Here is a 16,372-nt window from a genome sequence, read left to right as displayed (position 1 = left end):
TTGATAGGCTTTAAAATAAAAAATAATAATAAAAAAAATAATTTTAATAAATAATATATATATATATATATATATATATATATATATATATAAAAGCCGACTTAATAGACTTTTTAATGAGTTTGAGTCTAACATATTTAAATTAATAAGCTTTAAAAAACGTCTAAACCTAATATTTTTATTAAACAAACTAGACTAGATTAGACTAGACTATATATAGACCGAACCATAGACCCATGACAATGATCTAACTTATTCTCACCCTTACACATAACCATTAAAAATATATCTCATTATCTCTTCTAAATCTAACAAGTCTCTACTTTTTCTCTATTTTCTCCATTAAAATTCATCCCGTATCTTAAATCAAATACACCCGTAATACAATCATGGAATAAAATTGAAAGTAGAAAAATGAAAACAAATCGCGAAAGAAGAGAGCCTAGGATGAAAATTAATTACTGAAATGGAAGTATTGAGAAGGGCTTATGTGTTGACGCGAAAAAATTATTGTGAATGGTAATTAAATAATAATATAGGTGGTTAGAATTTTTAGTGTAACACTAAATGTTCTCAGACCCTTAATATTTTTCCCTCATTTGAATTTAGTCATTATTTTTAAATGTTATAATTTTTCCTTTGTCCATGTTGAAGAAGTAAATATTCATGCACATTTTTTTAAATATCAATCAATATAAGGAATTAAATCTATTATTTTTAGCATCATCTTTAGACTGTAAACTAATTTTATACACATGCTACACTTGAGCATTCGATTCTAGATTAACAGGTAAGACACAAAACATTAAAATATATTTTAAATATTAAAATAAAGGTCCCACCGAGATTTGAACTCGGGTTACTGGATTCAGAGTCCAATGTCCTGACCACTAGACCATGGGAGATTTGAACTCGGGTTACTGGATTCAGAGTCCAATGTCCTGACCACTAGACCATGGGACCATTTTGTAATAAGCCATGATCAAAATATTATATATTGTCTGACGTACACAGATCTTGTCTTCAAGTTTCAGTTCTTTAGTGCCAACTGTTAACTCTTATCCATTGTTAATTCCTTCCTTCTAATTGCTATCACCATTTTCACAAAAAATGCTTCTTCCATGTCAAAAATACACTCTTTATCTTCCTTGTTCTTCTATTCACACCTCCAAAAACCCAAAACCCACCACCATTTTCAATTGCCAAAACCCAAACGAACAACACCACCCTAGAAAACACAACTCCAAATCCACATCGTTTCTTATTCACCACCTCTCACACAAACACAGCGAAAACCACACTTCACCCTCTGAACTACAAGACCCAACACCGCACGACGAAAAAGTGAAGCTTTTGGAGCTTGCTCTTGTAAGAAAAAGAACCCCACAATTTCCCGGTTCCATCTACGCTCAATCGCCTAGCGACCCTGATGTGGGTTCTTCTCTTCCACCTCTTAAAACCCTTTTTCGATCTTGTCATGAAGAAGAAGAGGTGATGATTATGCAAGCTCTTGAAATTCGTAGGAAGGTTACTGAAGAGGTTTTTAAAGAAGCCATGCGAAAGGGTAAATTTGGAATTACGTATACTACCAATTTGGTTTCTAGGTTGGGTGGTTTCATTGATTATGTTATGATTGAAGCTGCTAATTTGAAAAGATTGCCTGAATATTCTCATTCCACTTTCAATTTACGCGCCAAAACTGTCATCGATGATTCTCAAGTTGTGCCACTTATCAGGTTACTTGTTAGTTTTTACTGTTTTCAAATTGTAGATAAGGTGGTTGTTTTAATGTTTCTGTGAAACCAAACCAATTTGTTTATTGTATTCTTATTAGTTTTTTCAAGTGTTTTGTATTTGATTGTGTATTTCTTTGATTTTCTGTAGATGGTTGAAGCATAATTCTCTATCGTATCCTCAGATAGCTAAGCTCATTTTGTTGTCAAGAGGGAAACTTGAGTCCATAAGGAACCGTGTAGAGTGGTTGAAAACGGTGCGCGTTAAGGGAGACTTTATTGGAGATGCAATGTTGAAGGGTGGAGATAATGTTGTGCTGCGGAGCGATAGGGAGCTGGATGAGATTGTTGAGTATTTAGAGTCCAATGGAGTTAGGAGGGATTGGATGGGTTATGTTTTGAGTCGGTGTCCTAAGTTGTTGTCTTACGGATTCGAAGAAGTGAAGACTCGTGTGAAGTTCTATCTGGATATGGGTTTAGATGAGAAGGATTTTGGCACCATGGTTTTTGATTTTCCTAAAGTACTTGGTTACTATTCTCTTGAAGAAATGAACCAAAAGGTGCATCCATTTTTAACAAACTTTATATGGTCAAAGTCACATTTTAATATATCTGTGTTGTTTTTTTTAATAGTTTATTCATCTTTAGTACTATGTGTGTTGGTAATTTGGAATTCGAATTCTCTGCGGTCAGGGAATCCTGCATTCACGCAGGCGAGACATCAGTGGCTGTTCTATCAAGATTGGATGGGCAAAAAAAAATGTATACTTTAATTTTTAATTGATAATTCAAAATACCGAGTTTGAATCTGGCCTGTCCGATCTTTGATAGAACAACCACCGATGTCCTGAATCCGTGAATGCAGAATCCATGGCTACAAGCATAATAGGACTTCGGATTCTCTGAATGCAGGGAAAACTGATACAGATCTATACATTAAGTATGATGCAACAATAGCATATTTCAGGTTGATTACTTGAAAGAATTTGGGCTTGAAAGTAAGGATGTCGGTAAGTTGCTTGCATTTAGGCCACAATTGATGGCGTGCAGCATTGAAGAACAATGGAAACCTCTTGTTAAGTATCTGTACTATTACGGGATTACCCGAGATGGAATGAGGAGAATGCTTACCATTAAACCAATGGTCTTTTGTGTTGACTTGGAGATGACTATTGTGCCAAAGGTACACAAAACTTTTATTTATTTATTTGTTTCTCCTATAAGTCGAGGCTTGTTATTAAGGTGGCAGCTGGTGCAATCTTGTTGTGGCACTTTGTGTAGTGTTAAATAAAGATGCTAGCACATTCTGAAATTAAATTTCAAATGGTTTCTGTCTTGTTTCCTGATGATAATACTGACAATATGTTACATATTTATTATGAAGGTAAAGTTTTTTCAAGACATAGGGGTTCGAAATGACGGGATTGCCAACATGCTTGTAAAATTTCCTACTCTACTCACTTACAGCCTGTACAAGAAGATTAGGCCTGTGGTCTGTCCTTTTCTTTTGCAGCTACAAAATTTGTTACCATTAAATTATGTGGTCCTTTCTGTCATATGGAGTGATTGTCTTTTAGACATAATAAGCTTATCATCATAATTATATTTCAATAAACTGGCTGATCTAGAGGCCTCAATTGACTCGTCTGCTGAATTTGCATGTCGTATAGGTCATATTCTTGATGACCAAGGCTGGAGTCACTGAAAGCAATATTGGAAAGGTCGTAGCTCTTGGACCTGAGCTCTTGGGATGCAGCATAGTACATAAGCTCGAAGTAAATTTAAAATATTATTTGTCTCTTGGCATACGCCTTCGGCAACTGGGTGAAATGATCGCTGATTTCCCAATGCTGCTCAGATACAATATAGATGTTCTTCGTCCTAAGTATGTATATTTGCGGAAAACCATGGTCCGAACTTTGCAAGATCTTATTGAGTTTCCGAGGTATCACAGTAATATTTTTACGATAGATAGTTTGTAAAAATCTTGTTTGATTCTTATTGTTTGATTCTATGGTGTTGCTGACTTCACCCGAGTCCCTTTCTGTTAGCAGGTTTTTCAGTTATTCTCTTGAGGGTCGAATCATCCCAAGACACAAGGTTCTGGTGGAGAATCAGATTAATGTCAAGCTAAAATCCATGTTAGCTTGCACAGATGAAGAATTTAACAAAATGGTCAGGGATATGATTAGAAAACGCCACAAATTTCAATCCGCTACAGCAAAGGACAATACTACTCATCCTCAATCTCTCATTACCGGCAATATTTTACACCCTTGACATATAAGAAAAATTGATGTCTCTGTGGAAAAACAAAATGCGGCCGAGTTTTTGAGAAGTAAAGCAACATAGTAATTTTATTGTATTAACTTCATGGGGAGACAAGTAACTGTCATGATATCATAATTGTTCTTCTCACAGATGAAGTACTTTTGCCATGGAAGTGATTTTCAAGGTGACATCATCACTAAGACTAAGAAGGATAATTTGTGCAACATTATCCTTTCTTCTATATTGAAGAGCACAGTCAAGGAGGTGAAAATTTTCTACAATAGAAAATCCCCTCTCCCTTAAACTTAGTCTGAGGTATTGGAGCTTCCAACGTCAGAGACACAATTTAATGGAGAGAGTTGGGTTTTTCCTACCTTTGCAATGTCTAAGATGGTTAAAGGTATACGCGCAGAACATACATTAAATGTGCATGTTTGTACTATTTGTTATTATATTTATTTTTATCATAAGACTACTTTTACTATTTCTTCTTTTGCTTATCTTTTCACATGATCTTTAAGTCATTTTTTTCCTGATAGGAACAGAGGAATACTTGACTGTTGTGCAATTCAGGAATCTCTGTCTGACCAATAATCACGGTTCCCATTCTTGCATTGAGTCCTCTCTACTGGCTGATCATCAAACTCAACCTATTTCCTCAAAGATCAACACTCAAATTTACATATAAAAAACTCTTCTAAATCTATCTTGCTCAGCATTTCTGTGAACAACAATAATATTGAGTACACAATTTTGCTTAGATTTGAGTCCAACAAATGTAAATAGATTAGTTGACATTTGTTTATAGTTGATTCTAAAGGGAGTAGTTTGTTAAGATATAGATTAATTAATAATCATTATAATCCATAAATAACATGGCTATCTCGTATTCAGTTTTTTTTAATCAGTTATGGATTGCCCTATTGTTTTTCTTCTTCTTTAGGATAATTATTCCAATGTATGTAATATTTTTCTGTGGAAAGTCACATTAGTATAGCTTTAGCAAATTTGATTGGTTTATAGGTTTGTTTGTACAAAGTTGAGGTTATTCAAGTTGATGATTTTATCTCACTAGTTTATATTTTCTATTTTTTTCTTACTAGGTTGTAGTGTTTTATTGTTTTTCCAGATTAATCTTTCTGTATAATAACTTCTTTTTCTTATTTTTACTTGTCAATCCTTAACTCGTTGTCAGTGAATATATATATGACGGGAATATATTCTTCACTACAAAACAAAAATAAAACTTATGGAATAAATTAACACAGAATTTAATCTTATTTAATAAACAAATTGTAAAAATGCGACTAAATTAATAAATAATGTTCTAATATAATATGATTGATAAATTTAAAAGGTTAAGTATGATGATTATTTTAACTTTATATAAATATAATCATATCATATTCTGTCGGCTTTTGTGACATTTTGTATTCATCCTCTAGTAGTCTAGTTACAGATTTAATTTTCATAAATAAAATAGTTTCGTAACATACAAAAGTTTATTTTTTATCATTCAATTAATAAATCTCATTATATCTAATAGTAAAAATAAACGTGTATGGTACAAAAGTATCCTTCCTTGTAGATCTTAAAATTGACCTTGCTTTCATAGCTGTAGCTAATCTTACTAAATATTTTAAATTCAATCAACTTTTGGCACAAATGATTGTCGTGTCTCGTAAACTCCATTACACCGAATGAAAAAAATACGACAACTAATGAAAAATAGCACACTTTTTTTATACAATATGGGGGTGAACCCTTCATCCAATAACTGCTAGTAAAATTTAATAGTCTTCTGATCTAACTCTACATACAAATATCATATTATTAGACTAAATCTTCGTGTAAGTTCAAATTGAGAGTCTCATATTTGTGTGTAAATTTAACGTGATACTATCTAAAATAAAAAAAATCCCATCGAATATTTTGATTGTCAAATAGATATGAAGGTTAAATAAGTTTTATACTATATAAAATTTTACAGTTTTATTTTTAGACTTTATAAAAAATTTCGTCAACTTTTAATCTGTTGAAATTATTCGTTTTTATTTTTAGTCTTGAATTTTAATCTAACTATTGTTTATCATTTAAATTTTTGAATAATTTTTTTTCATAAATATTTAAGAAACTATAAGAAATTTTCGTACAATTTTTTTAAATTTTTTAACAAACAATAAATTAAATTTGTAAACTTCAAAAGCTTAAAAATTTGTATTTAATTCATTATTTGTTAAAAAATTCTAAATTTTTACAAAATAGTCGTTAAACATGTCCTAAACATTAATGAAAAATTTCATTAAATTTTTTTAAAGATACATAATAGTTAATTTAAAATTAAAGACGAAATATAAATAAAATTTTTAAAAGACTAATAGTTTACAAATGTATTTATAAAAATTAAAAACAAAATAGTAAAATTTAATGGAGATTAAAATTTATTTCCCTAGATCTAAAATATGTTCAAAGTGTTATCTTAGTCATCATCAGCTCTTAAACTTGGTCAACTTTTGAAGCTCAAATAATTACGTCCATCATTGAAAACCCAAAAGAAATTGCAACGGGGTAACTTTCCCTTGTCATATATATTTGTAAACCAAAAGAAAAATGCTATTACCATAAGTTAAGGCAACCTTCAAATAAGAGCCTAATTTTTCCTCCACATCAAAAATTTTCGTACAGAAATCGAACTAATCCACATGTATTGTTTGATGTTAAAAACAAAATAATTATGAACGACAAGAACTCTATCAGACATAAATGGCTCACTTTATTCAATTCCAAGTCTACATATTGGATTTTTCTTAATAAGGCCAAGATCCACCTGCAAAACAACAATAGAAATAATAGTCTATGTTAATAATATATTGATACGACTTCACAAATTCAAAAAACAAACATTTAAAAATATAAAAATAGAAACCCATCAAACAACTTTTATACACTAAAAAAGATAAAATAAAATGTGTTTTTTTCAGCTCAAAATGCCATAGCAATACCTTGTGTCCGAAGAGATCCCTGATGTTATCTATCCCATACATTATCATCGTTGGCCTGTTTTCAGGTAAGATAACAAGTTAACATCAATTCAGTGACATCCATCAACATGTTCTACTGTATTTCCCCTATACTTTTTCATTAGATTTGGTTAATATATTTTAAGAATATAAATTTTATAAATCAATTCATTTTACTGTTAGCGATGATTATGGCGTTCTCAGTGTTTTGTTCTCACCTTTCAAGAGAAAGACCCCATGCAATAACTTGGACATCTTCAGGAAGTCCCATCGGCCGCAACATTTCAGGTCTAAACATGCCGGAGTTTCCTACCTCTACCCATTTTTTAAAGCCTTCATGATAACTGTTAAGAAGACTTAATTGATTAATACATAATGTCTTAGGATAAGGATAATTGGTTATGAAAATAAAGACAAGTCAAATAATCCTTACAGAAAGACTGACCTGAAAATCTCCATGCTAGGTTCTGTGTATGGATTGTAAGCAGGTTTGAATTTCAGCTTGGTCATGCCTGAACTCAATAATGAAATTTTTCGATTAGATATACTCCTAAAACATGTCTTTAATCAACTTGGCTGTGGACAATAATAGAATGAATTAAACTATACGAAGATTTTCATTAAAAGAGAGCATTACCTAAGCGCGAGAAGAAATCATGTAGAACTCCTATTAAGTCACACAGAGTGAGTCCTCGATCGCACACAAGACCTGAATCGAAATGCAAAATCACAGACATCACAAAAATCAATAAATTTATAGAAAAACAATTATCTATGAGATCAAACCCCTGGTGCGTTGAACCAAAAAGTGCCACGGAAAATATATTCGGACAATTCCCCACACCCTCGTTTTCATTTGTATGGAGAACTAAAACCCTGAGCCGTGTAACTTACTAGCTCACATACCTTCTATCTGGTGGAACTCGGCGAGATGTGTTCGGTCAACTGCTTCATTTCGGAATACACGATCTATAGAGAAATATTTTTTCGGAGAAAATGATTTCTGCAAAAACATTAAAATGGCACAAAAAAAGATAGTGCCAACTATAATGAGCAAGAACTTAGAAAGTATAATCAGAATACAGAATCAAGGTAAAATATCTTAATCCACCTTGAAAACATAAATACGTATAACTTAGAAATGTCAATCTAAAATCTGAAAGAAAAATGGAGATAATAGGAGGTCCAATGGCCCCCAAACGCAACACAATCATATCCATTCACAAAAACATTATACAACAAATTCAAACACAGATACAAACCTGTGCCAGCTGGTAAAGCATCCTGGATGAAACAGCAGTGGTGTGGGTACGCAGAAGGTTTTTATTTGCTTCCTCTCTTTTCCAGTCGTATGCATATCTACCAAGTAATAAAATTGTAAGGTTACATTTAGAAAGCAATCTGAACTTATCATTCTATTGATATATAAGCCTGTGTTAAGAAGCGTGTTGAGGGCGCTCAAGCTCGTACCCTCTAGACTCATAACCACCGGATTCATGAATTTGCTTCACCCGGTTAACATAATCTTCAGGCAGTTCCTTTGTTGTTGAAGGAGCTGCAGATATGTAACATGTACTCAATGTGGAAGCAAAAGAAGATTTGACTAGCATGGAAAAAATCAAGACTTTACTAACCATCCAAAAAAAATGTGTCATGTGAATCACGAGCTGGGTGTTGTTGGGGCTGGAATAAGGAATCAAAGTTCCAGAAGCTGCCATTTAAAACAATCAGATGTCAAGTTTACAGTGAGAATGGGAGCAGACATGTGCTGCTACTTGCCATACTACACACAATGGGCATAATCTGTTGAATTTCATTACCAAGATAAAATCTAGCACCAAAATAACATAAAAAAGCAATCATTAATATATTCATGTAATTCAACAAATGTATGCATTTATAACAGTTACTTTAATCATGATGTTTTGATGCACTATTTTAAAACAAAAAAGGCCTCTTTTCATGATCTCAGGTCACTACTGAAGGAACTTTTCCAAGAACACGAGGTGTTCTCAATCATGAAAACGAAAATTACTTCACAATTACCTTGCCATCATTCAAATCACAGATTTTGCGAATTCTACAACCTCACCTCTACCCGATGAAACAAACATTAGAGTGTACCATTTCAGTGCACCAGGATGTTGGATTCGGCTTTTATATATTAGGGCGGCAAGCCTGCAACTTTGAGTGTACTCTTTTTTTACTTCAATTATTATTCTTTAATTCTATGACATCAGTAAATTTATTGTAATTTATACATTTTGTACGTACTTCATAAATCAGGAAAGTCACAAGGATTGGTATTGTGGTCAGGGGTTTGAATAGTTTCTATAGGATCATAGGTTCAAACCTCAGTAAATAAAAAAAATGACACAAACAACAATTACCTGCTTTCAACATAATTATTTGTGGGCATCTCCTCAAACCTGCAGCATTTGATTACCATTACAAAATGTTAAACTCAAAAGTTGAAACATATATTTACCACAAAAGACACCAGACTTCCACATGACAAATATAAGACCTACCCCATACAGAGGAAAATCTGTTTTATTTGACACCTTACCTGAAAATGGAAAATTTCCAGAACTATTAAATACATAAATGATCAAATATGTTTGAGATAAAAGCATAATCAAAAGCAGCAAAAGTGTTCTATTTTTCGCTAAAAGTCAGCTGAATTGATCAAATGACACATTTCCAGCGTCAGAAAACAAATATTTGAAATAACACAATCAAATAATATGTCCACATCATACATATTAGACAAAGTTTTATGTTGGCTGTTGACTCCTTAATACAATCTTCCTCTTTTGTCTGGGCTTATGGTCAGCCATGTAAAGATTGGCAACAAAGCATGACATATGTTGATGTAATTTTTTTTGGATACAGATACAGGCATCAAAAGATACATGACATATATTTTTACAAATAGTATAGAGCACATATAGAAACTGCTAAAAAGATGCATAAAAAGATAAACAAACAAAATCGTCTATATGCTTTAATGGTATAAATTTTAATCCCTCTATTCCTTTTAAGTTTTCATTTTAACGCTATTTACACATATTAAGAAAATCAATTAATTTTGTTATTTTTGATGAATTTATTTTCCTTTTTCTTATAAATAGTTAAGTGTATTATAAAAAAGGGAAATGCTAACAAGTGCCCTTGGGACACTTGTTAATAGATCAAAAGAGGAAATATATTTTTGGAAGTTATGCATTCAATGCATTGATATCTTAAAAAGTGATTTTTTATACATAAAACTTTTTGTTTGTTTCCTTTTTTGATTGCTTGCCCTAAGGGCACTTGTTAGCATGACCCTATAAGAAAAAGGAAAATAAATTCATAAAAAATAAAATTTACTGTTTCGGTTATTATCGATAAAACAATAGTTAATGTTGCATTGAATTTTGAAAACAAATAATTTTAAACAAAATTCTTCTACAAAAGCGATAATTAAAAACTAGCAGAGGGAGTCAATCAAGAGTGTGATAAATACAATTTGTATCAAACTACAAGCTAAAATATGTAAAAACAGACTATGCTTATATTTTCCTAAATATAATTTTTTTATTGCAATTAAACTCTCTCTCTCTCTCTCTCTCTCTCTCATATATATATAATTTTGTTTATTCAGTTAATCAAAAGGAGATTGGGGAAAGGAGGAAGAGTATGGGGAAACATCTCCTTGCCTTCAACAGTGGATGAAGATGGCCACCCTCAAGAGGCTGACCTTTAGCACTGTAATTGTACTCTTTGAACTCTAATTCCTTCCACTCGCCACTGCAACAAAGTAACAGTATAGTTAGAGTTCATAAGATGTGATGCAAATCCACTAGAAATGTTTTGCATAAAGTAGAAGATTGAAGGGAGTTTAAAATCCCCCAACCCTTGTTTACATTCAGTTTAAGCATAAAAAAGTACCTCTGAAAATTATCTCGAGTTAAATCAGTGACAACCTTCTTTCTTTTTGGAGCATAGCTAGGACCCTTTTTCACTGAGTAACCCTTCCATGTCCTAGATTGTAAGATATCAATAAGATAGTCAAGTCATACACATATTCATCATATCGGCGAAATTCTGAACAACAATCAGGTGAAATTATTATTACTGTGGAACAATAAGCTTTCTTGCTTTGAGTGCTTTGATATCATCTAAACCAATTCCCTGCATTTGCAATATATGGTAAACTTTCTAATGAGATATAACTGATAAAGAAATGATAAGTAACCTGTATATAATTAACATAAGGAGGAAACAAAAATGTCAAGAATCTTCCCAAGAAATAGAGGCATCCGTAAAACTGGTTTCCATCACCACTCACCCACGAAATAGAGTGCAGGCACACCTCATAAGTCATAAGTACAAAGTAAAGAGAATAAAAGGTCTCAAATCCCCCACTTCCAGCTTCCTATATTTGTCTCACATATTGTGTTGAATCTGATGATTCGCACAAAACCTTGCGACTTTCCCCAAGGTATTATCACAAACCCAAGAGTACAGACCTAGCCTATATGCATATCGATAAAGCGCAGGTTTCAAACAAGGTTGATAATTTGATATAAAAGATTGCCATCTACCCCTAACAAGTGCATGTCACCAAATGAATGAGGGCTCCTCTCACTTCTCAGAGATGAAATGACAGGTTAATAACAGATTCCAAACAAGGGTGGATAGAAACTATAAAGGCTCCTCTCTAAACATTGATTGCAAAATAAGGTACAGTGGGTGATTAAATAAATACTTAATATTTCACATTGCCATTATCTATAGTCTGATTTAGGAATTGGAAAAGTTGGCTATATATCAACATGCACCCTCCTCAATTTTAATAGAACACTAGATCAGAGACGCGTGCGTCTGAAGCACGGGTGTGACACCAAGATGTTTTGATACAATTAAGAAATTGAAACTCACAAACAGTTATTCATGCTAGTAGTACGCACCTGCCCCTGTTGTATTTGTAGAAGCAAATCTTTGACTCTGTCTTCCACATGTTCAACCTGCATCAAGAAATAAGTCTGTGACAAATATTTCACCAACCGTAAAGTAATTGTCATCTCAAAAGACAAAGTAAACTCAACATCAAGTTACAATTTATTTTTTTCCCGACAAAATAAGATATATTTGTTTTGTTACATGCAAATGTGCATCAAACAAAATACCAAAAGTAGGAAATTTAGAATAATTAACATACCTTCCTAGATATGAGTTGTTTTCCCATCTCCAACCATTTGTTCTTAGCAGCTTGAGCACAACCTATCTTGAAAACTGTAGGACCAAGCTTTTTCTGCAACCGTAAAACATTCAATTTTATTTGTAGAAAAAGGGTGTAAATCTATGAAGCAGGTATACTAACACAAATACAAACACAAACACAAAACATGACCTGGTAATAATTTGAGAAAATGAATAAATTAAAAAAAAAACATTTTTTTAAATAATTCTTTTTGAAAGTTTTTATTTGTTCCTTACAGCTTTTTGGAAAAAATAATAATCTAAAAATTGCTTCAAATGAGCAATTGTTTATAGTAGCTTCTAAAAAAACTTCTTTTCATAAATAATTTTTTTAAAAAAGGGATTTTTATTGCAGGAGACAAACTTAAAACAACTTCTGATTTTCTTTAAAATTTGAAAATTATGGGGTACTCAAATCCCTTTTTTATAATCGGTAACAAACAACCTTGAATATAATCAATGTGTCATGTCGTCACAAGTGTTGGACACTAAGACATGCATTTGATCATAATTGTCCATGCTACAAAAATGTAAATGAATGATAAAAAAACCTACTTGAAGTTCATCTCTGGAGATACCCTCAGGTGGAATAGCCAACATTAGTTGAACTTCAGGAGATCCAACATTAGCATAAATGTTTCCCTCATCAGTTAACACCCACGTTTCTCTCTTAATATCCTGTTCACCAAAACCAATCAAGTTTGTTATAAACTTATAATACAATTTCAATTTTGTTGAGTTTCCGGTTATTATAATAAAGTTACTTACCTCAGCATCAACGTATCTAAAACCATGTAAACTCTTTATGACGTTGACCATTTCATTGTGGTCAACGCCGCGTTCGGCTGCAAATTCACCTGAATCTCTAATCTCATAGTTATTTTCCAGGTAACCGAGAACTGCCTCTTCCGCCATTCTCACACCTCCGCAGCACAAACACAAACACAAACACAAACACAAACACAAACACAAAAACTACTGTCCAATTACCCACCCAATAGGAAATAAAATAAAATAAAATAACGCTAATATGTTTGGTTTGGGCTGGCCCAAAAATAATGTTAGTTATTGGGCCGGCCCAACGATAGTTTAGTTTAGGTTGAAGCTTAACCACTGGTGGCGTTGATTGCGGAATCTGTAACCGTCGTCGGCGATGGCTTCTGCGTTTTGTAAATCAGCGGCGAGAGTGGCTTCCAGTTCCTTCGCTAATCGTTCTAGAAGCTTCGCTCAAAAATCGTCAATTCCTCTTCTATTTTCTTCGCGCGTTTCTCGTGCTTCAAGGTAGAACTCCATTTCAACTTTGATATTTTCAGTTGTGCTTATAGAGTTGGATTCTGGTGGTGTTAATTTGTTTGTTTTACAGGATTTTGTCAGTTGTTGGAAGCGTTGAATCTTTGATGCCATTTCATAGTGCCATTGCTGATGCTAGACTTACTTCTAATATCGCCTCCGATTCTACCTGCTGGAGCTGGCTTTCTCAAGGTACTTCTTCTTTTATGATTGTGACCGCATTGCCATTTTTTTTCAAAATTATTATTCTCATGAACTTGCAATAGTTTGCATAATTTAAAGATAATATTATTACAGCTGTTTCCATAATCCATTACATTGTCTATGTTTTGCATAAGTTTATCTTCTTTTATGATTGTGTCTTTGGTTCTGATTATGTTTGGATACGTTCGTGTGAAAGTGAGTTGAGTGATTAATTCAACTAAAAATCAATTTTAGTGGCAAAATCTACAAATTTTAGCTTTAAAGTAAAAGTAATTCTGAAGTCAAAATCAATTCTACTCCATAACAACCAAATATGGCAAAATCAATTATAGACCTTGAAAATCAATTTTGGCTCCAAAAGTGATACCAAACATAGGCTACGTGATTTGTGTTTGGATACATTCACCTAAAAGTGAGTTGAACAATAAATTAAACTGTAAAAATTAAAAGTCATGTTTGTAGTCAAAAACAACATATCGTAGCTTCAAATTAGAATCAATTTTATAGGAAAAATTAATTCCAATTGACATCACCCAAACATGTCAAAATCAATTTTATGTGTCTGGATTCACTTTTGGCTTTCCCTGTCGTGAAACCTAACACACTGAGTCGAGAGCTCTTGAAAACTCTTTCTATATTGTTGTCGATGCTTGTTGTATAGTGATTCAAGTTATGTTTTCTTCTGTCCCTTGAGGTTCCTTAGTTGGTATTAACCCTATATGTTACCACTTGGCTAAGCAAAGTGTTTCGGAACTTGGTTGATGCACTATTTTTTGTGAATGATGATTTATGAGCTGTTTTAGATGCTATGTGTTAGAGATGAGAGGCTTAGTGTTTGGTTTAGTGAAAATGTGAATTAGGCATTGGATGAGTTTGGGCTTCATTAAATAGACATGATGAATTAAAGGATGGTATGGAATTAAGATAAAGTGGTAAAACTTAGAAAACTCAACACTGTTCTGCTCTTCTTTAGCATTTCTGAACATCCTCCATTCCTTTTTTTTTTCTTTTCCCTTTCCTCTAACTAAATTAAATAAGAGAAAATATAATGGATTGTCAAAAATACTAAATAAATTAAATGTTGGGAGTCAATAGTCTAGGTTATTTTACATACTGGTGTATAAATACTAAGTACCAAACTCCTCCATTAGTATTATCGGTTTTGGATGAGCTACCGGTATAGTAATAACCTTTTTCTTCTTTATGCTCATCCTGATATATTGTTTTACTTTGTTGTATAGGACTTGAAAAAACATTGTGACAGGCCTGCTGGATCCATTCAAGATGAAAGAAAAAATGAAACAGAGATAATCCTAGTTTTTCTTTTGTCTCGCTGTATTGTGTGCCAACTGCAGAATTGTATGATTCAATTTCCTTATTTGCCTGAAAATATGTGACTAACATGCTGATAATTACACTTAAATTTCCTTATTTGTCAGAAAGTTAGAGGTTAAGGGATTAACATTAACTTGTTGGTTCTTATAAAGTTAGAATTGATGGGGAGATTAACTTTTGAGTTCTTATAGAATTCACATCTATTTTCTTTATCTATCAAACAAACATTCAAGAGCTTAAAGTTTACAACATATATCTTTTAGGGATCAAATTGTGTATCACCTCTATAATTATTTGTTCGTTCCTTGATACTTAATTCTTCAAGATTTTACTTCCTCTTGCTGATTGTAATCCATATTTTCCATTGGTGTGTCCTAGACTTTGCAGTTCCTCGGTGACAAAGACTAAAGAATTCAATCATTTCAATCCTTGTTGGGTTGCATTAGAGTTAACGTTGCTTAACATCTTAATCTTGGCCTATTTCCACTATGGCTGTCACATTATCTGGATTCCCATCATTCAGTATCGATGTATCACAAATTCGTAAAACTGTTGTTATTCTTAATGACGTAAACCTCCCATCAGTTTCCACAACATCATGATATAAGACAATACACTATTCTCATATGATAGTATTTCTGTTTCTAAAGATAAGATTTTGTTGAATAAATTATGGGAATTAAGAAAAATTGACTTTAATATTAAATTTATTGTCAATTTGAATTGTTGTACTTGTTTACCTTTGAAAAATTAGAATTAATTTTTAGTTCTATTGTAGTATTTATTACAGATTGGAGAAAAAGATTAATCATAATTAGAGGTAAGTTAGTAAATAAAAAAATAGTTATCCAATTGAAAAATTAAAAAAGTCTTACAGAAAATGATAAGAAAAAATTAAAAAGAAAATCTTATATTTAAATACAGATGTAATATATAATCTCACCTTTTAGCTCCCTGTCTTTTGAATTCTAGATATTTTTATGCTTAAATATAGTGCTTACAAATGCATAGAGTTTCGATGAAAAGGGTCGGGCCAAATATGGCATTGTGATGGGCCGTTGGAGGAGGAGTGAAGGACGTGTTAGCTTACCATTTCACTTTTGTACCCATGCACAATTAATCAAACATTTTTTTAAAATCAAAGATATCTCTGCCAACAACTGCGAATTCTAATATTTCAATTAGTTAAAATCTATTTAGATGGTTGATATTTTTGAACATATTCTTTTTAATTACGCACCAACCAATAATCAAACTTTTGATTAAACCAAC

At 32.4% G+C, this 16,372-nt stretch overlaps 3 protein-coding genes across 8 annotated transcripts; 2 read left to right on the top strand and 1 right to left on the bottom strand.

Annotated features, from left to right (window-relative positions):
• The first annotated feature begins 1,030 nt into the window (after positions 1–1,030).
• LOC101506030 (transcription termination factor MTERF2, chloroplastic) lies at positions 1,031–5,075 on the top strand. 4 transcript variants are annotated; one of them, XM_012717800.3, is made up of 8 exons: positions 1,031–1,736; positions 1,885–2,293; positions 2,701–2,916; positions 3,118–3,225; positions 3,404–3,678; positions 3,785–4,071; positions 4,155–4,404; positions 4,544–5,075. In XM_012717800.3, exons 1-6 carry the CDS (start codon positions 1,111–1,113, stop codon positions 4,011–4,013), a joined length of 1,863 nt encoding a protein of 620 aa, XP_012573254.1. In that variant the 5' UTR covers positions 1,031–1,110; the 3' UTR covers positions 4,014–4,071; positions 4,155–4,404; positions 4,544–5,075. The 4 variants fall into 4 exon arrangements, with proteins under 4 accessions (XP_012573254.1, XP_012573253.1, XP_012573252.1 ...); XM_012717799.3 differs by having other exon boundaries at positions 3,785–4,404; positions 4,550–5,075; XM_012717798.3 differs by having other exon boundaries at positions 3,785–4,404.
• A 1,545-nt stretch (positions 5,076–6,620) lies between these two features.
• On the bottom strand, positions 6,621–13,265 carry LOC101505052 (phenylalanine--tRNA ligase alpha subunit, cytoplasmic). Its single transcript, XM_004507386.4, has 18 exons — positions 13,040–13,265; positions 12,827–12,949; positions 12,231–12,323; positions 11,980–12,036; positions 11,145–11,200; positions 10,958–11,050; positions 10,726–10,816; positions 9,556–9,593; positions 9,415–9,453; positions 8,659–8,735; positions 8,495–8,579; positions 8,287–8,383; positions 7,931–8,027; positions 7,662–7,733; positions 7,470–7,536; positions 7,243–7,368; positions 7,007–7,061; positions 6,621–6,831 (listed from the first exon to the last, which is right to left on the bottom strand). The coding sequence occupies exons 1-18, from the start codon at positions 13,184–13,186 to the stop codon at positions 6,778–6,780; spliced, it is 1,467 nt and encodes a 488-aa protein (XP_004507443.1). The 5' UTR covers positions 13,187–13,265; the 3' UTR covers positions 6,621–6,777.
• Positions 13,266–13,350: 85 nt separating this feature from the next.
• On the top strand, positions 13,351–15,735 carry LOC101505372 (uncharacterized). Of its 3 annotated transcripts, XR_190107.4 has the most exons (4): positions 13,358–13,552; positions 13,635–13,753; positions 15,007–15,124; positions 15,479–15,694. XR_190107.4 is itself a non-coding variant. In XM_004507388.4 (3 exons), exons 1-3 carry the CDS (start codon positions 13,425–13,427, stop codon positions 15,496–15,498), a joined length of 267 nt encoding a protein of 88 aa, XP_004507445.1. In that variant the 5' UTR covers positions 13,351–13,424; the 3' UTR covers positions 15,499–15,735. The 3 variants fall into 3 exon arrangements, 2 of the variants coding, with proteins under 2 accessions (XP_004507445.1, XP_004507444.1); XM_004507388.4 differs by lacking the exon at positions 15,007–15,124 and having other exon boundaries at positions 13,351–13,552; positions 15,479–15,735; XM_004507387.4 differs by lacking the exon at positions 15,479–15,694 and having other exon boundaries at positions 15,007–15,233.
• The last annotated feature ends 637 nt before the right edge of the window (positions 15,736–16,372 follow it).

The sequence above is a fragment of the Cicer arietinum genome, chromosome 6, assembly GCF_000331145.2.
Source record: "Cicer arietinum cultivar CDC Frontier isolate Library 1 chromosome 6, Cicar.CDCFrontier_v2.0, whole genome shotgun sequence".
Classification (NCBI taxonomy): domain Eukaryota; kingdom Viridiplantae; phylum Streptophyta; class Magnoliopsida; order Fabales; family Fabaceae; genus Cicer; species Cicer arietinum.
This window is presented reverse-complemented; position numbering and strand designations above follow the sequence as displayed.